Source organism: Orcinus orca, chromosome 18, assembly GCF_937001465.1.
Source record: "Orcinus orca chromosome 18, mOrcOrc1.1, whole genome shotgun sequence".
NCBI classification, from domain to species: Eukaryota; Metazoa; Chordata; class Mammalia; order Artiodactyla; family Delphinidae; genus Orcinus; species Orcinus orca.
Window position 1 is genome coordinate 69,524,228 of NC_064576.1, and position 26,778 is coordinate 69,551,005.

Below are 26,778 nucleotides of genomic sequence, written 5' to 3' on the forward strand. Positions count from 1 at the left end.
TGCTGCCCAATTATACAAAACTGCTGCTTGAGACCAAAGCTGAGAAAACAGGTTTATACTGGAACTCAAAATTTTCAAGCATCATTCAATGATGCTAAAGGAAAGACTGCCCTACAGGTCTGGAGAAATAGTATCAGAATCTGAAGCTGCAATAATGTGACGAAGTAGTTCACAATATGAAACATAAACAAATACACATACAATGAAAGGCTCTGCAAGAAATTATAATTAGAAAAACAATATTTAATATATTTGTTCCTGGCCTTTACACCTTGGGCAGTGGCTTGATATGAGGTCTACATTACGGAGTACAGACAGTTTTAGTAAAGCAATACTTTACAGCTGTGATGAGCAATCCTTTTACCCATAACTCCTAATTCAAGAAATTACAGGTTGAATTTTCTTTAATAAAAATAAAAAAGTATATCAAATCCCATGGAAAAGACGAACAGTCTTAAAACCTGGACGACCATCTTTGCTGAATAGGAGAATGTACCTAAGAAAACCAGCACTGCCTTTTCCCATTAAAAGGTGGATATCTAAGAAGCAGCAACATAGAGAAAGTTTTCAAACTTTGTTTTCCAAACTACATTATGTGCAGCTGCCCACAGGCCTCAAGTTTCTCATTATTGCCCTACACTCTCACAGCACAGAGGATAATGTCATACAATAAATATAAAAACCTGAATGATTTTAACAGCTGTATCTTTATAACAGGAACAGACATTTTAACACCTATAATAATAATACAGTATATTAAATATATTAAAATCAACAGATCTATGCATATCACTCACTTTGACCATTGTCTCAGGTGAAACTTCTTCATCTGGAACCCAAAGCTTAGTTGTCTTTTTTCCTGGAAGCTAAACAAAAATTAAGGACTTTAAAATACAAATACACATTCTCATGTGTAATTAATATTTAGTGAATGAATGAAATTTTTATCTTCTGCAACAACAGTCATTATACATGACTATGTTTTCTGTTACTTACTCAAAAAGGTTGAAAGGCCTGTCTTCACTAGCACCACAAATGAACCTTATACATCCATCACCAGCTGGTTCTTTGTAGGTGTGAGATAGGCCCAACTTTAACCACTTATATATATACTTCCTTACTCAATCCCCTTTAATCTACTGTTTCAATTATTTAAAGCAGTTGGCAAGGACTAAGATAAAAATCAATGGAGCCAAAAAGTGTACAGATGACCCTTGAACAAGACAAGTTTCAGCTGCACAGGTCCACTTTATATGTAGATTTTTAAATGTACACCTGCTACAGTAATACACAATCCACAGCTGATTGAATCAGAAATGCCCCGTGGATAGGGAGGAACCACATACAGAGAGCTGACTACAGATTACATTAGGATTTTCCACGACACAAAGGGCTGGCACCTTTAACTTCCATGTTGCTCAAGGGTCAGCTATAGGTCATAAATGATGAAGGAAAAGGTATCTGCAAAACATCTTGAGCAAGGAACAATTATAAAGGTTTGCAGAAGTAACAGAAAACATACATTAGTGTCTTCCTATTTAAATCCCACCAAAATGGCAACACACACACACACGCACATGCACGTAAACACACACCAGTTAGCTGGGCCGAAAACAAAAGGGGCCCCCCAAAAAACCAAAGAAAAATTTCGAAAAGCAAAATATACAGTAAAAAAATATTAACAGAGCTAAGAGGGCTTACAACTCCAGAAAAGCACAGAAGGAAACACCCTCCAAAAAGCCTTTTTTTTTTTTAGCACAATCATAGTATAACCCTGAGATGATAAGCTGAAGGTATTAAGAAATGTGAATTTACAGTAGCAGCCAGGAAATTAAATAAGGTGACAAAAGAGCTGAACCCAATCTTGGAACACTGGAGGTCCCATTTTTACCTCGACCTGACATGAGTAATTTCCAGTTGGAAACAAATCAAAAAGCACCTCAGGTAACCCTTTGGCAACAGGATAGGTAGCTCAAACATCCAGAAGGCAAACTCCCCAAACAGAGCTATTTACAAACAGCTTAAGAATTAATTCTTCAGCTGAGAAATGCCTTCAAAGTGTGAAGTGAAAATAATGAAATAAGGATCTCATTAGAAACATACTGATGAAATTTCTGAACTAAGAATATCCAAAAAAATCTCAAAGCTTGCATGGAGGAACCTACCAAAAAAGAAACAAGAACCATATCAACTTCAGATTTCTTTACACACCAAAAAACAACATTCTGAATTTTCTGTTAGCCAAGTGACTTGAAAAATAGAATTATAATCTTCAAGAATGAGGAGGAAAATATTTTCAGAAATCAGAGAGAAAGCTTCCAAATTACAAGCCATTTTGAACAAATTATTCAAAGATGCACTCCACTAAAATATTTAATTCACAAGAAAATTCAATCAGCATAAATTATTACAAATAGAAAACAAAAAAGTTATCATAAGTAAGACCAACAGACAGGTTCAAACAAAAAAGTTATCATAAGTAAGACCAATAGAGAGGTTCAAAAATAATAAATGAAACCACAACAGATGCAACACAACCAAAGACAGAAAAAATCTAAAACTAATGGACAAATACACTAGTCAAGATCTAAAAGCATTTAAACAGGATATGGATTTATACGGGATACTAATATAAAAAGGATATTGATGTACTTCTCTTTAATCTTACATAAGATATAAAATTCATGAACATCTGTAAAACTAGCAGTTTAATATCAAAACAAACCAAAACAAAAATGATTTTTTAAAAAAAGAACGTCGAAAACTTCATCATCACAGCAGTAGACTTGAATATACCTCTTTCAAAAACTGACAGATGAAGCTGAGATGAAAAAAGGTAAGTACAGGAAATACATATAGAAATATAAGGAAATACATAGAGATAAAATATTTAAGGATTAAAAAAAATCAAAATTGGCCTTTCTCATAATTATGATGAAAAGTAAAGAGAAAAGAGTTTAGCAAGACAAGTGATATGAGATTAAAAACTACAAAATAATTCCCCAAATCCACCACAAAACAAAATAATTTTAAAAACTGAAATACCTAACAAAGTTGTGTAAGAGGAATATTTAAATTTTCTTTACAGAGAAAATTATAAAACTTTAATGAAAGAAAATTGTAGATGAGCAAACAAAGCAATGGGAAAGAATAGAGGCCGTGTATGATATGAATGTTAGCACTGCAGATGACTGGAAGAAGGAGAGATCATTCCATAAATTCTGCTGGGAAAGTTGGTTACCCTAATGGAGAGTAGAAAGAAATGGAATCCTTAAGTCACAGCATATAAGAAAAAGCAAACAAATCAATTCCAGATGTATTAAAATTTTTATGTGTGAAAAGAAAACTTTAAAACTTTTAGAACATATGGGAGACTACTTTTATGACAATGGCATAGGAAATGATTTGTTAAACAAGATATAAAAGCATTAACTACAAAAGAATGATAAATGTAGTTAAATTAAAATTAATAATTTTTGTTCAAAGGACACAATGAAGGGAGTAAAAAGACACACCATAAATGAGATTTTATGCATTTTATGAACATACTTCAACATGTACCTGAAAAAATATTAGTGTGTGTAAAGATTACCTATGAGAAAAAGACAACCCAAGAAAAAAAAGCAAAAGACATGAAAAGGAATTTCAGAAAGGAGGCAACATGAATGATGACTAGACATATAAACTTTTTTAGTAACCAGGGAAATGCAAATTAAGACTATACTGAGACACTGTTTTATATCTAATTAAACGGGCAAAAATTAAGAAATCTGACAATAATGTGTGTTATACACTGCTGAGAGGAAAATAAGTTTTAACAACCATCTTCAAAAATAATTCAGCAATAAAGTGAAAAGTTAAATATGTGTACAAACTGATGTTCATCACTATATCACTCTTGTGAATGTAACCTGGAGAAATCTGTGCTCATATGCATCAGAAGGCCTCTATAAGAAATTCACAGGAGCACTGTTCAAAAGAGGAAAGAAATGGAAATACTCCAAATGTCCATTAGGAGAATAAGGGACATTTCACACAGTGATATAATACAGAGTAATGAATGAATGAACTACAGCTAGATTTGACAACAAGGGTTATTCTAAGAAACATATCCATAATGATAATATCAAGTCACCCAAGAATATATACGGTATAAAATAACTCTTATAAACTTCAAGAACAAGCAAAATTAAACAAGTACATGTTTAGAGATGAATATATGGTAAAATGGTGTTTTGTTTTAGTTAGGGAATAATAAACCAAAATTCAACAAAGTGGTTACCTGGGGCAGGAAAGAAACAGGAAGAAAAGTTTGGAGAATAATAAAACCAGGTGCTAAGAATTCATGGGTGTTGAATCTTTGCAGGCAAAGTTTCAAAAGAGGAGAATAATCAAGAGATTTGAGTCTGGCACTAAAACTGCTTTTCTTATATAAATGATGCCTGATTTTGAAAGTGAAAAAGGTTAAAAGGTTGAGCAATGTTTTCATCACTGTCACAGAGGTAGAAGGAAAAAAAAGTGGAATTCTGAGTTCAATAAAGAGTAGAGTCCTTGTTAAACACCCTAGACTTGGGGGGGGATCCCAAATAAAAACATCCTAGACATAAAAGTGACCAGAAAAAGAATGAGCCTGTCAAAAACTGAAGGCTAGCTTCCAATCACTGCAGTCTTGACTGAATGAATGTGATCTGATAGTAGCTCAACTGCCTGTCGGAAGCAAAAATAAATCCTGTTTGGAAGAATTATAAAATCATCCAGAGCCTCAAATTATCTCTACAATTTTTTGTTCACAAAGTCTACAGCTCAATCAAAAATAACATGTGCAAGATAAGACTTGACCAAAAATCAAGCGAAAAACAGACAAGAGAAAAAGAGCCCCTGGAGATCCAGATATTGAGGCTAACACACATAAACTTTAACATAATTAAAGATGTTCAAGGATTAAATGATAAGAAAAAGAATTTCGTCAGGGAACTAAAAACTATATTTAAAAACTAAAGGAAATTACAGAATAAAAATATATTAAAACTGCAATTAAGAATTCATATTTATAGGTTTAACATAAGATTAGACAAATCTGGAGAGAATGAGTAAATTCAAAGATGGGTCAGAATTAAAAAAAACTGAAGCATGAGCAGGCTGAAACAGGTATACCTCTGAGATACTGCAGGTATGGTTCCAAACAACCACAAGAAAGCAAATATTGCAATGAAATAAGTTACACAATTTTTTTGGTTTACCAATGCATAGAAAAGTTATGTTTACACTATAACATGGTCTATCAAATGTGCAATAGCATCATGTCTAAAAAAACAATGAACATACCTTACAAAATACAAAACAATACAAAAATATAAAAAGAAAAAGCTATTACAATAGCAACTATTAATAGTAATGACTATTTGGGTCTTTTGCCCATTTAAAAAAATTGGGTTGTCTTTTTGTTGAGTTGTAATCGTTCTTTTATAGAGTCTAGATGAAAGTCTCTTATCAGATATATGATTTGCAAATATTTTCTCCCATTCTGTACGTTCACTTTTCACTTTTTTTTTCAAATTGATAATTCTTTTTTTAAAAAAAGGAGACATAGGGCTTCCCTGGTGGCACAGTAGTTGAGAGCCCGCCTGCCAATGCAGGGGACACGGGTTCGTGCCCCGGTCTGGGAAGATCCCACATGCCGCGGAGCGGCTGGGCCCGTGAGCCATGGCCGCTGAGCCTGCGCATCCGGAGCCTGTGCTCCGCAACAGGAGAGGCCGCAACAGTGAGAGGCCCGCATACACCCCCCCCCCAAAAAAAAGGAGACATAATTGGCATATAACATATTAGTTCCAGATGTACAATGATTCAATATTTCCATACACTATGAAATGATCACCATAATAAGTCTAGTTTTCACCCATCACCACACAGTTACAATTTCTTTTTCCTGTGATGAGAACTTTTCAAATATACTCTCTCAGCAGAAACTTTCAAATATACCATACAGTATTAATAACTATAGTCACCATGCTGTACATTACATTCCTTGACTTATTTATTTTCTAACTGTACCTTTAGAAGACTCCCTTTACCCATTTTGCACATCAGCCATCCCCTGCCCCTGACAACTACCAATCTGTTCTGTGTATCTATGAGTTTGGAGGGTTTTGTTATTGTTGTTGTTATTCAGTGTTTTTTAGATTTGATTCCGTGTGTAAGAAAGATCACACAGTATTTATGTTTCTCTATTTCACTTAGCATAATGCCCTCAAGGTCCATCAGTGTTGTCACAAATGGCAAGATTTTTTCTTCTTTTTTATGGCTGAATAATATTACATTGTATATATACACCACTTTTTCTTTATCCATTCACCCAACAGATGGACATTTAGGTTGCTTCTATGTCTTGGTTATTGTAAATAATGATACAATGAACATGGGGGTGCAGGTATCTTTTTGAGTTAGTATTCACATTTCCTTCAGATAAATACTCAGAAGTGAAATTACTGGATCACATGGTACTTCTATTTATAACTTTTTTTCCTATTTTTAATTTTTGGAAGATTCTCCATACTGTTTTTCATGGTGGCTACATCAATTTACATTCCCACCACCAACAATTTATATTCCCACATCCTCACCAACACTTGTTATTTGTCTTTTTTATATTAGCCAACCTAACAGGAGTGAGGTCCTATCTTATTGTGGTTTTGATTTGCATTTCCCTGATGATTACTGATGTTGCGCACCTTTTATATAATTGTTGATGATTTGTTTATCTTCTTTGGAAAAATGTCTCTGCCTATTTTTTTTGTTTTTGTTTTTGTTTTTTTTTTGCGGTACGCGGGCCTCTCACTGCCGTGGCCTCTCCCACTGTGGAGCACAGGCTCCGGACACGCAGGCCCAGCGGCCACGGCCCACGGGCCCAGCCGCTCTGTGGCACATGGGATCTTCCCGGACCGGGGCACAAACCCGTGTCCGCTGCATCAGCAGGCGGACTCCCAACCACTGCGCCACCAGGGAAGCCCTCTCTGCCTATTTTTTAATCAAATTGTTTTTTTGCTATTGAGTTATATGTGTCATTTATATAATACGGATATTAACCCCTTATCAGATACATGATTTGCAAATATTTTCTCTCAGTAGGTTTCCTCTTCATTTTGTTGATGGTTTCACTTTCTTGATAATGCCCTTTGATGCACAAGAGTTTTACATTTTGATGAAGTGCAATTTATCTGTTCTTGGTTTTTATTTTTTTAGTGTTTGTGCTTTTGATTTCTCATGTAGGGATACACTGCCAAATCCAATATTAGGAAATTCTCCAGGATGTTACTGTTACTTTTGTTCTAAATCATATGTATATAATCGATTATGTTTCATACTTTCTTAATTATTATAACAAGGTGTGATATCTAGTAGCTTAAGTCCTCCAAATGTCTTTAATGATGACTTCTGCTGCTGCTGTTCCTCCTCCTACTACGACTACTTCATCATCATCATCTTCTTCTTCTTCTTCAAGATGATTTTGGCTATGCCTTTTGCATTTCTATTGAAATCTTACAATCAGCTTGTCGCTTCTCCGTATACCACTCTATGCCAACATATACACACATCTGGCTAGAATTCTGATACATATTGTATTGAACTGTAAATCTGCAGATAATTGTCATCATTATAGTATCACCATCCCATTCCATGGTATTATAATACTGACCTTTTCATTTCATGAAGACAGTATATACCTTAGGTGGCCTTTAACTTCACTGAGGAATGTTTCTTAAACATCTGTGTAGAGGTATTGCTTACCTTTCTTAAGTATATTCCTAGGCATTTAACGGTTTTTGATGTTACCGTAAATGTAATTTTTAATATTTATTTTCTAACTGTTTATTATTGGCATAGAAATATAAAGTTACTTCTTTTTTATACTGACTTTGAATCCAGGGACCTTGTTAAAGACAATTTTTAATTCTATTAACTTTTGCATTCTTTTAGGTTTTCTCCGTTCATAGTAATAACAGCTTTTTTTTTTTTCCTTCATTCTTAATGGATTTTATTTCTCTTTCTTCCTCCTAGAATGGCCAGAACCTTCAAAACAGCACAAGTGGTGACAGTGGATATTTTTATCCCATTCCCAATCTCAGGGGGAAAAGACAGAGTAACAGTAACTAATAGAAGACTTGAAGACTTCTAAATGTCATATATAGAACTGTACACAACCCAGTTCTGACAAACTTTCTGTCAACTTTGTATTTAATTAGCATATTCTGCTTACATGTTATGTAAATAGTGATTAGGATTAATTGCCACCTGAGGAACTTCCCTGGTGATCCAGTGGTTAAGAATACACCTGCCAATGCAGGGGACACGGGTTCAAGCCCTGGTCCAGGATGATCCCACGTGCCGCAGAGCAACTAAGCCCATGTGCCACAACTACTAAGCCTGCGCTCTAGAGCCCGCAAGCCACAACTACTGAGTCCGCGTGCCGGAACTACGGAAGCCTGCATGCCTAGAGCCCGTGCTCCGCAACGAGAGAAGCCACCACAATGAGAAGCCCGTGCACCGCAATGAAGAGTGCCCCTGCTCGCCACAACTAGAGAAAGCCCGCACACAGCAACAGACCCAAGGCAGCCAAAAATAAATAATTATTTTTTTAAAAAACTGGCCAAAAAATAAAATAAAATAAAAATTTGCCACCTGATGTTTTTTCAGTTTGTTCTATCAGTTCTGTGTTCATTTTCATCTTCTTCTTGCCTTATTTTTGGTAAAATATTTTTATTCCATTCTCCTCTTTACTGGCTTATTCGTTTTATATTTTCCTATTCTTTTAGTAGTTGTCCTAGAGAGTAGTGGCCTTAACTTATTGAAGGCCAATTTCAATAATTCTGTCTTAAACTTTCAGAACAGTAGTAGGTTCAGTATTCTAAGAAAACTTAAAATACGTCAACTCCCTTTATACTCTGATGCTTACTGTGCTCTTGTTCACACAGGACCATTACTGTTCTAATTTTATGCAGTTAATATTTATTTAGACTTACCAACATATTTTCCTCTTTCTCTTGTTTTTCACTCTGTTTTGCCTCTGTGATAATTTGCTTTCTACCCAAAGAATTAAAGTAGAAATTCTTTTAGCTGGGATAACTGCTAATGAACTCTTCCAGTTTTTGTTTGTCTGAAAATGTCTTTTATTTTGCCTTCCCTTTTTTTTTTTTTTTTGCGGTACGTGGGCCTGTCACCGCTGTGGCCTCTCCCGTTGTGGAGCACAGGCTCTGGACGCGCAGGCTCAGTGGCCATGGCTCACAGACCCAGCCGCTCTGCGGCATGTGGGATCCTCCCCGATCAGGGCACGAACCCGTGTCCCCTGCATCGGCAGGCGGACTCTCAACCACTGCACCACCAGGGAAGCCCTTGCCTTCCCTTTTTAAAGGATATTTTCTCCAGGTTTAGAATTCTAGATTAATACATTTCTTCCACTCGATAATTTCAAGATATTATTCCATTATCTTCCATTTTCTTATCTTTTCTTTTGAAGTCAAGTGACAGTCTTATCCCTTTGAAGGTTTTCTGTCTTTTTGCTGTAAATGCTTTTAATCTTTTCTATTTTGATTGGTTCCAGTTTTACTATGATGTATCTGGGTGTGCTTTGTGTTATATTTATCCTATTTGGGGCTTCTACCTGATCTTGAATGTACAGCTTTGACGTCTTTCATAAATTTTGAAAAATTTTCTGGCATTATCACTTCAAATACTATTTCTGTTTCATATTCTCTTTCCTCTCTTGCTGTAGTTCTAATTACACTCTAAATATACAGTATTTTTTTTTTACTGTGACCCAGCTGTCTGACATACTTTTTGTATACAGACAAAAATTGTTTCATTATGCTTCACAGATACTGCATTTTTTACAAATTGAAGGTTTGTGTCAAGCAAGTCCATCAGTGCTATTTTTCCAACAGCATTTGCTCACTTCATGTCTCTGTGCCACATTTTCATAATTCTTGAAATATTCCAAATGATTTCATTATTATTACATTTGTTATGGTGATAAGCGATCAGCGATCTTTTTTTTTTTTTTGCGGTACGCGGGCCTCTCACTGCTGTGGCCTCTCCCGTTGCGGAGCACAGGCTCCGGACGCGCAGGCTCAGCGGCCATGGCTCACGGGCCCAGCCGCTCCGCTGCATGTGGGATCCTCCCGGACCGGGGCACGAACCCGTGTCCCCTGCATCGGCAGGCGGACTCTCAACCAATGTGCCACCAGGGAAGCCCGATCAGCGATCTTTAATGATACTATTGTAATTGTTCTGAGGTGCCATGAACCACTCCCACATATCATAGTGAACTTAATTAGTAAATGTGTGTGTTCTGACTGCTCTACAGACTGGCCATTCCCCCATCTCTCTCCCTCTCCCTCAGGCCGCCCTATTCCCTGAGACACAACAATGCTGAAATTAGGCCAATTAATAACCCTACGATGTCCTCTATAAAGTGTTCAAGTGAAAGGAAGCATTGCACATCTCTCACTTTAAATCAAAAGCTAGAAATGATCAAGCTTAGTGCCGAAGGCATGTCAAAAGCTGCAATCAGCTGAAAGTTACACCACTTGTGCCAGTTAGCCAAGTTGTGAATGCAAAGGGAAAGTTCCTGAAGGAAATTAAAAGTGCTACTCCAGTGAACATGTAATGATAAGAAAGCAAAACACCCTTATTGCTGATATGGAGAAAGTTTTAGTGGACTGGAGAGGAGATCAAACCAGCCGAACATTCCCTTAAGGCAAAGCCTAATCCAGAGCAAGGCCCTAACTCTCTTCAATTCTGTGAAGACCTGGCGAGGTGAGGAGGCTGCAGAGGAAAAATCTGAGGCTAGCAGAGGTTGGTTCATAATATTTAAGGAAAGAAGCCATCTCTATGACATAGAAGTACAAGGTGAAGCAGCAAGTACTGATGCAGAAGCTGCAGCAAGTTATCCAGAACATCTAGCTAAGATCATTAATTAAGGTAGCTATGCTAAACAACAGATTTTCAATGCAGAAAACAATCTTCTATTCGAAGAAGATGCCGTCTAGAACTTTCATAGCCGGAGAGAAGTGAATGCTTGGCTTCAAAGCTTCAAAAGGACAGGCCTACTCTCTTGTTAGGGGGCTAATGCAGCTGGTGACTTCAAACTGAAGCCAATGCTCATTTACCATTCTGAAAATCCTAGTTTTAAGGTTTTCTTTTCACACATATGTGTATATATCTAAAAACACAAAGACGTGCATAAAACTCCACGTAACTGTAAGGGGTCAATTCTCTAAGACCCAACATGTCATGCCCTACCCCAAATACTCACATACTGGAGACAGAGAAAATCACTATTTCTTTCCCAATGTTTTCTCCCAAGGCTCTTTTAATTCTCTCTTGTATGCATGAAATGCAACAACTACTATCATAACAACCATATTATAAACTAACCTGTCAGTCTTCACATTTTTTAAAAAAGATGTCATTATAAAAATTAAACCCCTATAAAGTTAAAATAGACAGAATCAGGTAATATTTTGTATTTATAAAGGAAAGTATTCCAGGTCATAGTCCTATGCTCAACTAAAGAGATGTTTCAATGTTGTTTCACTTACAATGGAGATACAGCATGTTAAAAAGATAGGAAAACCTAAAATAAGTCAGCCAAATTGAAGTGTTATTTACATCATTTCACTTCTCTCTTTGATGCATAAAATTTTAGAAGATAGCATTATGAAGAACACACAACTAAAAAATAAAAATTACCCGATCATTCATGAGAAGATCTTTCACAATGAAAGTAGCTACCAAAGACTTCAAAGGAGCAGCAAACTGATCCGGTGCAAGGAGAGCAATATGACCAATAGTAACCAGTGGTGTTATGAGATGTTCCAGGTTGCTTGGATCCAGGCTCTTATGCAGAGGCTGAAAATGAGGAAAGGAAAATGATCAACTCCATAAACATGCAAATAAGCTGTTCACATATTTCACCTTCAAATTTTAAAAACTACAAAAGTTCCAATACATGGTTTAAGTAGTAGCTCAAGCTTACATTTAAACTTTTATAGGTTATTTATGTAGAAGGCATCATATTTAAATATTTTCAGTTTTGCCCAAGTTATATTTTAGAGGTTACGTAAAGAACATTTCAGCATGAAGAATCATATTATGTATCATATATTTTATGACCACATATATAAGTATGTTAGAGACTGCTAAGGCTCACCAATATCCACTTCCATTCAAGGATGCCTATATGTGCAGTTAGGTGAGGATGTGAATAAGTTCTGGTTACCAGAATGGGAATGAAAGTGAGGTATGCCATGCCTGTACTGAGGCAGATATGAGCAATGTTTCTTCTCCACATTCTCTCTCTTTACTCACTGGCTGTCTTAATACCAAGGATCCAGTGGGACTCAAAGAGAACCACTAGTCAAAAAGGGTCTGTGTGCCTAAGCCACTGATTAGAATACAATCAAAGCACCCAATTAGACTTTTTTCAGGACCAAGAAATAAGTTTTATTATGTACAGTCACATGGATTTTTGTGGATTTTTATAGCATCAAATATTAAGTACCATAACTAATAAAATTATTTTTATTATTCTAATAGGAAACCCAGCCATTAATATTCATTTTGCCATGACAAAAGAATGAGGCTCCTTATATACTCACATAAATTGATACCTAAAATATATTGTTAAATTTTTTAAATAGGAAAATCAGAAGAGTGACTACAGTATACTATCATTGGCATAAGGAGAGGGGGAAGGGACAAAATATGTGTGTATTTTGTGTATTTACATTACTTGCATATGAATAAAATCTCTCCAGAGAAGTACATTAGAAACTGATAACATTGGCTGCCTCTAAGAAACTGGGTGGCTGGAGATTTGGGGGTGAAGCAAAAGAGAAAACTCTTTACTCTTTAGTATTTATTACTGGATATTTGTTTTGTATCTCTTGATTTTGAAGCAAGTGAATATATTATCTATTAAAAATTTTAATGACACATTTTAATGAAGAATTGATGCTCTATCCTCCTACACTGAACACCAAGAATTCTAGGCTTGAAAAACAACACAAAACTGTTCTTCCCAACACACTGGGGCAATATGAGAGGCTTAGTTTAGTCAAAAGTATACTTAAATGAGTTTACTTCTTGCTATTCTTGATGACCTCCCTCAGTACCTCCACTGCACATCTAAGTGATAACTTGTTGTTTACATTATAAACAAATACCTGATAGTGTACTTTTTTCAATTCATTTATTATAATGTGTGACAATTTTCCACAGTAAGATAATAAAATCATTTCTGAAAAAGCAAAATAAATGGCCAGTCCCTCGATTAACAGTAACCTCATAAAGGCCATATGTCTCTATGAGACCTTTTCTCAGAAAGCCAGCCAATCCTGTATGTCATAGTAGAAGGATTACCAGTTAGGTTCTCATAAAGATAAGTAAAAGATATCAAAAATGAAAATAAAAGTACCCTAAAAATTCAAGTTATTATCAGCATTATCCTCCTCCTCATCACCATTGGAAGGAACAAAAAGGAGATTATTCAAGAAAAACAAAAGCTTTCTAGAAATCAACATGAGTTCATTGAAGTCAGCCTCTTATTAAAAAAAAAGACTATAGAAAGTATTTCCATCCCCAAATTTAAAATATATTACTATTTGCTATCTATAGCAAAGATGCTGTTTAATAAAGAAAACTTTTCTTCCTCCTTTAGGTCTTTAACATAATATATGAAAATATGACAAAATTAGCATAAATATTTCTAAAACAGAGATAACAAGTCTAAGTATTTATGGTGGGTTAGTTTCAGCATAATTTCCAAATTGTTTTGACTTCATTCAAAGCTCCTAAACTAAAATTATAAGTTAGGATTTTATAGATTTTCTGCTTAGCTTCTATTTGCAGGAAGAATGCTAAAGACAGCCCCTGATTATAATAGCTTGTAATGAAATTGCAATGCTTAGAAAGGATAATAGTAATTCCAAGTACAGAAAAAATAATATAAAATACATATTGAAAAGATGGTCAGTAGACATTTGGTCCTATCCAATACATCCATAAGACACTTGGTCTACACACAAAGGTCCTCGATATTTGTTCATATTTGGTCCTGTCCAAAACCATTTGGCATGGACCAAATATGCCCACAGACATTCTGGAGAGCACCAAAATATCAAGAACCTTTTGGTGTGGACCAAATGCTCTGCAAGGGAAAAGGCACATTTTAATCTGACATAAAATTATGTCAGTCACTGAAGTACAAACTTATACTTATTTACCTTACATTACAAATTAGTATGGATTTATAGAACCCCACACTTCAGTAGTATCTCATATATAGAAATCTAACTTTCAAATCTGTAAACTGATAATCATCTACTACCTACTATCAGTAAGTAGGATTTTATATGTAATTACTTACTAATGAAAAATAGTTTCCTAATACTAAATGTATAAAGTAATGTCAAAAAAATATTATACAACTGTTTGATTTCTGAATCTGAGTTAGCATTAAACATCTGAATAATCAGATATTTTCTGATTTTAATCGCCCATCAATATTGATTATACTAATTCAAATTCTGAAAATAAACTATAAAATGATACATATCCAAATGTGAACACCCTATAAAATCATTCATATTTGTTTTTTAACTATAACATGAAACAAACAAAAAACTTTTCTCTTTACCTCAAATATCTGTGCAAACTGTGTCTCTTTACTAGAAAATATTGCATGGATACAATGAATAGCATATTTGGCTTGACGGGGGGGTCCTTTCTTAGATTTGTGATGTAAAACAGGAAGCAAAGCTCTAAAAAAAAAAAAATTAAAGAAAAACAATTAACCAGAAACAACAACATGACTTCCACTAGATAGCTTGTATTTTTTAAGTAATGTTTTGTAAGAACAAAAAAAGTCATAACATCTACTCAGACATTTTCAATCTATAATTTCGCTTTATAAATATCTATATTAAAAATATAATCCAAATAAAGTATTTTTTACTTAATAATTATAAAAACAAACAAGGATGGTGACCCATTTCTTCTTTTTAATGTCATTCCTTTAGCCTTTTCTATTTCATTCTCACTGGTACCACTTCAGCTAAGCTTCTGCCACCTTACACCTTCTTTCTCCAGGCTCTTCCTCTTCCAATTCACTTTTTACTTTGTGCCAAAACAACCTACATGAACAGAAATTTGATCATTTAACCAATACAAATTGAGCACTTACTATAGTGCCAGGCACTATTAAAAGTCCCAAATCCTTGCCTTCATGCTACCAGCATATTAGGGATAAGACACATGATTATACATAAATTAGCAAAACATATGTTATGTCAAATTGTGGTAACTCCTGTAAAGAGAAAATAAGAAGCAGAAGAAGAAAAAGAAGACAGGAATAGGGAATGGGGCTAAGTGTGTGACAGTGTTACAATTTTAAATAGGGTGCTTATAGATGTGCTTATAAAGTAACATTGGAGCAGAGTTCTGAAAGAGGTAGGGAATGGGTCATATAGCTACCTGGAAGAACATTTATGTATCATATCATTCCACTATATAAAAACTTAAAATCCTGAATAAAGCAGAATCTCTTAGCTCAACTATTATGAATACATCTCACAGTGAAAGCAACTTCTGAATCCTCCCCCTTCCCCAATAACAACCCAGTGCTCCAGTAGAAAAAAAAAATTAGAGATAAAATAATTCATTATAATAATATCAGAGTCTCAGAAAAGATACCAACAGCAAAATATAATAAAAATAAATAAATGACAAACTGAAGGGAAACTTTGCATTTCATGTTACAGGGAAAGGGTTAATATCCCTAAAATGTAAACACCTACAAATAGAGAATGAAAAGACCAACAATATCACAGAAAAATGGGTTGGATTTAACAGAGTAGAAAGCTCTTCAAAAGAAGATAAACAAATTACCCAGTTATGTGTGAACAGATGTTTACCTTCACTCCTTTAAAAACATATATAAATACAAATTAAAACTATACTCAGAGGACTTCTGCTTCAGATTAGGACAGTATATCTGAGACTGGGTTTACTCTTTTACCTTAAACAAGTAGAAAACAAGATAATATGTTAATGGTTTCAGACACTGGACAATAGGAAGCGCAGTGCGAAAATCCGTAAAAGATGGGAAACAAACTAGAAGAGCCCTACATCTGCCCCCAATTACTGCAAGGAGGTAGTTTCCAGACTGCAGTACAAGGAGAAGTAGAGACCCAAATAGAGCCTGGTGGTTGCATGCAGTTGAGGGAGACAGGAATGAGAATTCAGGGAGGCCAAGGGAGCTATACTTTCTACAGCAAAGCACCACAGAGGAGGGAGCTACAAAGAGAGAAAGAGAGCTTGAGTTCTGTAGACCTGAAGAGGGGTATCCCTGAGTCTTTGGCTGAATAATGATCAGCGTCACGCAAGAGCAAAAACTACCTAAGACCAGGAAAAGAATGTTAGAAAGAAGTAGGCCAAAAAACTCCCTACCACACACAGGGCTGGTAGCAATTCATGTTTCCACCAGCCACAGCAGAAAGACCTTCAAATATATAATCAGGACAAAATTAATCAATAGACGCAGTCCCCGAAATGGCACAGGTGACAGAATTAGCAAAGACATAAAAACAGTTGTTATAAATATGCTCCATATGCTCATGAAGGTAAGAAGAAAACATGAACGTGATGAGGACAGAAGTGAAATATATATATATTAAAAAGACCCAAATGGAACTACTAATTCTGAAAAATATAATACCTCAAATTAAAAATATATACATAGAATAAAAGCAGATTATATATATTATAGAAGAAATGATCAGTGAACTTGAAGACATAGCAATAGAAACTATGCAAAATAAAACAAAGGGGGGGGGACAGGGAAAAAAATAAGAATGGCACATCAGTGACCTCTAAGACAATATTAAGTAGTCAAAAATACATGCAATTGGAATCCCAGAAACCAAGGGGGTGAGAAGGGGAGAACATTAAAAAAAAAAAAAAAAAAAAAAAGAAAGAATTACCAAAACAACTCCAAATATGATGAAAATAAACCCACAGTCCCAAGAATCTCAATAAACCTCAAGCAGAAGAAACATTAAGTACACCATTCCAAGGCACATCAGTATCAATTTGGTGAAAACAGCGATAAAAAAAAAAAAAATCTCAAAACCAGTCAGAGAAGACATATGTACAGAGGAACAAAGAATGAAAGATCACTTTTCATCAGAAACTATGCAGTCCAGAAAATAAGAGAGTGACATCTTTCAGGTACTGAAAACCAAAAGAACTCTCAACCTAGAATTCTTATTCCAAGCAAAAATACTTTAAGAATGAAGATAAAATAAAGACTTTTTCAGACAAAGAAAAGCTAAGATAATTAATTATAAGCAGAATTATACTCTAAGAAACATTAAAGTTATTCAGGAACAAAAATGATACCAGCTGAAACTATGGATAGATATCCAAAACATGAAGAATGGTAAAAAAGGTAAATATATGTGTACAAATCAAAGAAATATGCTATTGTTAATCTGAGATATATCAAAGTGTTTAGGGCAAAAATATCAGTAACATATTGTAGCATTTATAACATACATAGAAACAAAATGTATGACAACAAAAGCACAAAAGCCTGGAGGGGGAAGGCATGGAAGTATACTGCTGCAAGATTTTTACAATATACATTAAGGGGTATAATTTTATTTGAACACAGATAAGCCAATAAAATAAAATCATTAAAAATAGTCACCCTCAAAGAGGGCAGAAATAGAAAGAAATGGGAACATATATTAAGATGGCAGCTTTAAACCCAACTGTATCAACAGTTACATTAAATGGTAAATGGTATAAACATTCCAATTGAAAGGGTGTGTCAAATTGGATTAAAACAACCAAAATCAAAACAAACCAACAAAAACAAAACAAAGACCCAACTCAAACTATAGGATATTTACAAGGTATTTATTTTAAATATTAAGCCCCAGGAACATTTACAGGGAAGGAAGGAAGGGGGGGAGGGGACGAGGGAGGAACGGAATGAAAGAATGAGAGAACTGGGACTTCCCTGGTGCCACAGTGGTTAAGAATCCGCCTGCCAATGCAGGGGACACGGGTTCGAGCCCTGGTCCAGGAAGATCCCACGTGCTGCAGAGCAACTAAGCCCGTGTGTCACAAATACTGAGCCTACGCTCCAGAGCCCGCAAGCCACAACTACTGAGCCCGCACGCCACAACTACTGAAGCCTGCGTGCCTAGAGCCCGTGCTCCACAACAAGAGAAGCCACTGCAGTGAGAAGCCCACGCACTGCAACAGAGTAGCCCCCGCTCGCCACAACTAGAGAAAGCCTGCGCGCAGCAACGAAGACCCAACACAGCCAAAAATAAATAAATAAATAAAATTTTAATGTTAATAAAAAAAAAAGAATGAGAGAATAAAAGACTGAAAGAAAGAGATATGCCTTGCAAACACGAATACAAATGAAAGTAGATGCTGCTCTCAAAGACTGCAGAACAAGGAAGCTAACCAGGGACAAGGAGAAACATTTCATTAACAACATAGTCTGTAGACAAGGCTATGGGGAACCAAGTACATTCGTACACTGCTGGAGAGAATGCGAAATGGTATAACTACTACAGAGGGAACTGTAACAATATCTAGTAAAATTATGTATGCATCTATTCTATGATATATCCACAAAATAAATATTTCAATGTGGAATAACTGCTAGTATATGTAAAGAGAAAAAAAGCAAGGTGGAGAAAGGCATGTATAGTGTACTTTTTATCATTCTTCTATCAAAGAGGTCATGTGAACACACATACATATACACATACGCACTGAAACATATCTAGACCGACATGCATGAAAAGACTTCTTTTAAGTTTATCTATAGGTAAGAAGGAATAGGGTAGAGTGTTGACGAGTACAAGCTTGACTTCTTAGAATATATCTTGCTTTTTCAGCTTGTCTTTAAAACCTGTGAATATTTCATATAATTAAGAAATGAAAATTTTTTAAAGTAACCTCAAAAAATAAAAAGAAACAAATGAACGAAAGTGTGCATCCATTTGGTGGCATAACCACACAAAGAATCATTCCAAGTAACTTTAAAACACAAGAATTTGACTGTAAATCCCTAGTGTGATGCACCCTAAATACATAAGAGAACTACATAAGGCAAACAAACAGCTGTTTTTAGGAATCACACTGGTGGTGCTACTACTATTCTGAGACTGTTCTGTATTTATTATGGGATAATTCAAATGAGTTATTATGTAATATCATAGTTTTATCATCTGTATTAGCTCGGCATAGGGGAAAAGATAAAAATGTAAAATTGAAGAGGCTCAATAAAAACCCAATTTGAACTGGAATAATCAATATAAACATACAATGCATTTTATCTTCCAAAAAACCTTTTTTTTTTTTTAAGCTGTATGCACAGAATGTATGCACTTTTCTATGCACTTTTCTGTATGCATAGAAAAGTGACCCACACATTAGCAATTAGTACACACAAGACTGACATTCTGATTTCTTAATACTATTCCCATTAAAAGGAACCAGGGCTCCTCAGAGAAATGGCTGAATCCAGGTCTGGGGCAGGACATGTACAAGATGGGTCTGGAACATTTTGTCATACCAGGTTGCAAAGACATTACAAAGATTAGTGGAGTTATTCAAAAGGATTCAGAAGTCAATCTGAATAGCCTATAGATGGGACAATGTGAGCATCGAGTGATCACTGTAATTGACTGAAACACAAATATGAGTAAATCCATCAGTTTATAATGATATTTTTAAAAGACGACAACAGAGGATACTAGTAAACTCCTCACTCTTTATTTTGAACTCTGTTCAATACATAAAAGAATCACCCACTACTTACAGATATGGAAAACAAACTTATGGTTACCAAAGGGGAAGTGTGGCGGGGAGGGATAAATGAGGCGCTTAAGATGAACATATACACACTACTACATATGTATAAGACAGATAACCAACAAGGACCTACTGTAGAGCACAGGGAATTCTACTCAATATTCTGTGATAACCTATATGAGAAAAGACTCTAAAAAAAAAGAATATATGTATAACTGAATCACTTTGCTGTACATCTGAAACTAACACAACATTGTAAAGCAACTATACTCCAATAAAAAAAAGACTATTCATGATGTTTAAAATAAACTGATAAATTAAATGAAAAAAAGCATTTTAATTTTTCTTTATGTGCTTTAAAGTAATGTTTATGTTTCTGCAAGTTAACTGACTTAGAGCAAAACGAATATTAGGTACAGAAAAAAAGCCTGAATAAATAACTTCTGACGCTAAAAAAAGAAAAAAGGAAAAAAAAAAGTATCAAGCACTTATCCTGCCAAAGAATAGATGAGAAGTTCCTCTTTATAAAAGTATTCAGCTAACAAGTGATAAAGGAATGACACAGTATCATTACTGATTACTAAATATGATCAGCTGCTAACATCATAAAAGAGAAACAGCCAGGTATTACATTCCTCCTGACAGAAGAGCATACCACCACCTGCAAAGTGGTCCTGTGACGACAAAATAGCTGAAGCAGAATCCAATCAGGCCTCTGGATTCAACTATCACTTTACAGAAAACACAGGAAAACGTTAAAGCATGCCAAAGGCACACAATTAGCAAAAATCAAAAGTCAGTTTATGTGAAAGTATTCAAGATAAACAACCTGGTTTCTTCATCAAACACAAAGAGAAGAGCTAACTGGAGGGGGAACCTACAGGAGAAAAGGGACTTCAGAGACCTATCAAGCAGTAACAATGTAGAAACCTCACTTGGATCCCGATTCAAAAAAAAACCAAACTGTTAAAAAAAAATTACTATGTTTTAATTGGATATTATTATTAGGAAATTATTATTAACTGTGTTTACGATAAAAGCATTGTGATCATTTTTTTTAGAGTTCTTATCTTTTGGAGATACTGAGATGTACAGATGAAAATACAGAGTCTGGGATTTGTTTTCAGATATAAGGGGAATGTGGGGAGTGGGCAGAATTATAAATTAAACAAAGTGGCTTTTAGTTATTTATATTTAAACGGGTTGGTGGATACATGGGAGTTCACTATTATATTCTACCTCTTCTTTATATGTTTGAAAACTTCAATAATAAACTATGTAAAAAAACAATTTGAGCCTCACCAAAATGCCCTCTTTTTAGTCTGTGATTTGTGGCTTCCTTGTGAAATGAAAAATTATTATTTTCTGGTTACTTCAGTAACTGAAGTCCCCAGAGAAGACCTATCATCTCATAAGTCACACACAAGTAAGAAGCAACTATGGTGGGACTTTCAAAGATAGCATAAGAAATTTTAAGTTCATCCAATGTTCTGCATTCTCATTTCAACAGAAAACAGAAATAAACCAAAACAATAAGGAAGGGAAAAAAAACAATTTCAAGAATTCTAAAGCCCTAGGCAGACTGAGAAGTTAATGAACGTAAATGAAGCGACTACCTTCTGACTGCTTTTTATATTAATAAGTTTCTATTAAAGGAAATCCTTTATTCCCTCATTAAATTGATTTTTCCCCTTCAAATTCAAGGGGAAACCCCCCTGCCGCCCCACTTGCGAACAAAACTGAAAAACACATTAAAAACACTAAAGAAAAAAACTCCAAATCCTACTACCCTGAAATAATTAGTGTTAACATTATTTTAGAACTACTTCTAAAATTTCTCTGTACATACATACACATATTAAATAAATGAGAATACAAAACATATATTTGGAAACTTTTTTTTTTTAAAGGTCACACAGGTCTTCAGTGTCTGGCTATACCACAATTAATCTAACCAGTCTCCTACCACTGAACATTTAGATGGTTTTTTTTTTTTTTTTTTAAATCTTGACAACAAACAATGAACATCCCTGTGCTAGCTCTTTATCTAGTGTCTCTGAGCTTTATATCCTATAATCTGCTCTGAGATCCTGGAGCTGTAAATCTGCAAATTACATTTCCCAGACTCCCACAAGAGCTGGTAGGTTCTTCCAACAAGAGACACCACAGCTTCTTTAAGGCCTTCTCTGCAGTAGCTGTGCTGCCCTGCAGCAAGAGCCAGGCCACCCCTACTCTGACAGTTAGTTGGCACAATGTGGACAGGCTCTTCCACCCATTGGGCAGTCCTTAACACCGCTTATTCCCAGTTGTTCCACCAGCCCTAAGGGTGGTAACTGCTTCCGGCAAATCATAATCTCTGAGCTGCCAAAGCAACTTTTTGCTCTTTCAAGCTTCAAACATCTGTATTAATTAATTTACTTACGTTTAAAATACCTGGAATGGTTTCTGCTTCTGACTGGACCCTGAACCATATAACCACTATGTAGACGTATTTTCTAATTATCTCTGGGATAAATACCTCAAAGTGAAACTACAGTATTAAACACCACACACATTTTAAGTTGGTAAGTATTACCACATTACCAACTCAGAAAAGCTGCATCCGTTTATATTCCAACTGAGAGCAGCACTGGCATGCTAGCTAAAACTGGTTATACAGCACGTGGGTATTGTATTTTCCTCCAGCACTCTTAGCAGGCATAAATGTCCTTTCCTAATGTGATGAAGGACTTCCTGTTTGTAAATTTCTTATTTATTCCCTATGTTAGTATTCTACTGTGAGATATGTCTGTTATTCCTTTGTTAAGAATCTTAATACATTACAAATATTAACCTTTTCTAAAGTCATATATATTGAAAATAGCTTCCCAGCATACCAGTTCTGTTTCCAATTTATTTCATGATTTTTGCTTTTGTCTAAATAGTATTCTCCCTCACTAAAATATAAGGGCAGAGACTTAACCTGTCCTTTTCATTTTAACATCCTCAAGTACCTTATACACAATGAAGGCTCTACAAATATTTTTTCAATAAATGAATTTTTAAAAATCCAACCCATCAATATTTCAATTGTGACTTGGCATCAGTGTCCCTTTCACCACAAAGTAAGAAGTTACAAAAACTGTACTGGTTACTAATACGTTTATTAATTAATTTTATATATATTTGAAATCTTAGATATATGAATAATCTTTGACTCATCTGGAATACATGTAAAAGCAAGTAAGCAGTCTACATTAATTTTTCTTTTTAAAACAGCTTGCCAATTATTTACTCAATAATCTAAGTTTTCCTAATTTCTTTGTTAAATATTATACCCCTCACTATTACAGGGTTGCAAATTTCTTATACACTTTACTTCTAAATCTTCTGATTTCTACTCGTATAATATTTTCTAAATGATTGTTAATGGTATATAAAGAAAGCTTTGGATTTTTACATACTTATTTTGCCCATCTTATTTTTTAGTATTTTACTAGTTCTGCAGTTCATTCTCTTGAATTTTTCTTAGAATATGATAACTTTGCTTCCTCCTTTCCAACGCCTCCACCTCTTATCTTCTTATGTAATTATATTGGTTAATGCTTCCAAAACAATGTTAAATCATAGCAGAGCTAGTGTATTTTCTCATCTTGCTCCTGATTTTACTGGGAATGCTTCTAGTGTTTTACCATATGATGGTGTATACTGGTTTGAGAAGTATGAAGGCATTAAATCGTATTTTATTGGGTTTAATTATAAATAGCTGATTTTTTTTTATCAGAAGCCCTTTCAGCAGCTGTCAAAATGATCTATTGTGTGCCCTTTCCCTTTTACTCATTTATACAATGAATTATAACATGAATATTAGGCTTTTTAGTAGTAACCCTTTTTGTATTCCTGGAATTAATCACATTTGGCCATAGTATATTCTTGTTTTACTGTAGTAAACTCTCTTTTTGATAATATTTTATGTACAATTTTTGCATCAACATTAGTAAGATTTGTCTTAGTTTTCTTTTGGAGGGATATCTTTTATCAGGTTTTAGCATTCCTGTAGTTACCTTGGCTTTATAAGAAGTAATCTAAATGCTTTCTTTTTCCCCCATGCTCTAAACAACTTAAATAAATTAGAATTCCTATGTGGTTTATATATATATATATATATATAGATTTGAAATACCTCCTTTAACACACACCTTTTATTTGCCCTTATTATTATTATTAGAGGGTAATTTTCTCTAATTCTTTTATAGTTATAGTCTATTAGGTTTTCTTCTTCCCCCTACTTGACCCAATTTTATTTATTTGCATCACCCTTAAAAAAAAATTCAGGTTTTCAAATATCTAAGACATAGATATAGCCACATCTAAAACTTAAATAATGAAAGTAAAATGATGAGAAAAGACAAATCAGAGAGATGCAGACAAGAAGAAAACAAGAGTTTGATTTAGGGGCATAAACTAAACTGAATGTAAAGGGAAAAAAAATCACACAACTTGGTAGACAGAGTGACCTCACGATAAAAAGGGGCTAGGGCTTCCCTGGTGGCGCAGTGGTTGAGAGTCCGCCTGCCAATGCAGGGGACATGGGTTCGTACCCTGGTCCGGGAAGATCCCACATGCCACGGAGCGGCTGGGCCCGTGAGCCATGGCCGCTGAGCCTGCGCGTCCGGAGCCTGTGCTCTGCAATGGGAGAGGCCACAACAGTGAGAGGCCCGTATTAAGGGGCTAATACATTCCTTAAGTCCTTGAATCCTAAATAATATCCTTCATTTCCCCTTATTTAAGCACAACTTGGCTAGTTAGGAAATGCTTTAGATACATTCTTTTTGTCCATCAGAACTCTCTAGTTGTTGAATCATTAACTTTGGAAATCTTTTGTGGTTGAAAAGAAATAAGTCAGACTCATTACCTTTCCATTGTACATGATCTACCTTTTTTTTTTCCCTTGATGTTTATGAAATCACTTCTGTAATCTCTGAAAAGTCAGTAAATTCCATCACAATATTTTCCTAAAACATGAGCACTTTTAATCTCCAGATTCATGTTTTCATTCATTCTAAACAAGTTTACTATTATTTTTTTAAAATGTTTTCCATTTCCCATTATTCTGTTGTCTTCTCCACAGAAACTAATCATGGCTTTTCACTATCTGCAATTCTCTCTAACTGCCTTCATTTCTTTGCCCACTGTATCTACATTCTATGCAGTTTCCTCAAGTTCAACAGAACCCTTCCTGGTTACATTTTCAATATTGTTTACTCTGCTCCTTGCTGTTTATAATAAATTACTTTCTATAATACAAATATGTTCCTGCTCTTCTTTATCCTTAGTTCTGCCATTTCTCTTTTTATGTTATCTTATTTTTGTTCTTTTTTTTCCAGATGTCATTGGCTGTTTAATTTTCTTGGCAGTTTAGAACAACTGTCTAAAATTTTCTTTTTTCCTAGAAAAATACAATTCTTCCAAAGTGCTGATCAGCTATCTTTTGAATGCTAAATTATCCCCATAGGATTCATGTTTGTTAATTTATTTGTATTCTGTTAATTCATCTTTGAATAAGAGAAATTCTCTCTGGCTCCACCATTTAAACAAAAATGCAGATAGTGTCTCCCTGAGGACTGAACATTGGGCACTTGTTTTAAAAGATTAACATCAGAACTCTCAACTCAAACTACACTTGCTTAATTAGCTGGATAAACAGCATGGAGGAAGAAGTTGGGACTAAAGGTATCAAGTCCTTTTTTTCTGTGTAATTTCTAAGTCTGCTTAAGCTCCCCCAATTGAGAACCAGCTCCACTTGGACTATGACCACACCTTATGCTGTAGGGGACTCTCAGTTTTGGCACATCTGCCTACTTTAGGATGAGCCAGATTCCTGAGAGACTTACTGAGTCATAATGGAACACATAATTCACCATAATTTTAGTTTAGTGGGTCAGCACATAATTTTTTCTGTTCCTGTAAAGTTGGTGAGACGTTTGCTTCACAATTCTACTCTAAGCCTTACCTCACCTGTAAGCTTTGCTCCTCCTGTTAAGCCCAGAGAAAAATGGTATGACCACAAAGTCTCTCCTTTAGCTCTATTCCAGCTGAAATTAGATTTTCCCTATTTCTCTCAAAGCTGCCCATATCTCAAACTCCTCCCTCTAAATGAGCTAATGAAAGAACACTTATTATACATTCCCTTAAACATCTGATTCAGGGATACATTTATCAACTGTCAATGTTTTCACACTCAATTCAGTCTAGATGGCTTATCTAGCACCAATTCTGTCCAGCTTGTGGTAGCTTCTACTTAGATACACTTTTCTTTTAAATTATTTTAGGGAATTCAAGGGAAGATAATTTAATAAACATTCATTTAACTCTATCGTTTTTCCTCAACATCAACTCACCCAATTTAATAATTTAAAACATAAAATCTGCAAACATATTTTATCTCCTGGAAGACATATACTATGAATTACTTCATCGAGAACAGTGTGTACACACAGTAGGTATTCAATATCAGCTGAATTAATTCTCCTCATGAGAGATATCTGAAATATACTCAGCATATATATCAAATAACTCTAAGTACTTCAGTTCCATATTAAAGCAGAGTATGTTTTAAAATGCCCTCGTGTGTTCTAAAATGTCCACCTTTCAACCTTGCTCTCGTAGTTCTCCTACAAATATATCAAACAATGTTTCTTTAAAATATAAAGCATACTAGGAAAGACAGTTTAGAATGAAAACTAAAACCTCCATTGAATAAATCAAACTAAAACTTGTTTAAAGCTCCAATTAAGAAAGGAACTGTGCCATAATGGATATGGTACCATAAGCACTGCAAACAAACAGGCCTATATTCAAATCTTCACTCTGCTATTTGCTAGCTATGTGACCTAGAACCAT

The 26,778-nt window shown here is 34.9% G+C and overlaps 1 protein-coding gene across 7 annotated transcripts in view; it reads right to left on the minus strand.

Moving 5' to 3' along the window:
• Positions 1-26,778, minus strand: part of PDS5B (PDS5 cohesin associated factor B) — a 197,241-nt gene that overhangs the window by 38,685 nt on the left and 131,778 nt on the right. For all 7 annotated transcript variants that reach the window (XR_007473087.1, XM_004282205.3, XM_004282206.4 and 4 more), the window contains 3 exons: positions 14,693-14,816; positions 11,746-11,904; positions 798-866 (listed from right to left, as the gene is read on the minus strand). Coding sequence is in view for 6 of the 7 variants with exons in the window: in XM_004282205.3 (XP_004282253.1) it covers positions 798-866; positions 11,746-11,904; positions 14,693-14,816 (352 nt within the window). In the remaining variant the exon portion in view is untranslated. The remainder of the gene's footprint in view (positions 1-797; positions 867-11,745; positions 11,905-14,692; positions 14,817-26,778) is intronic.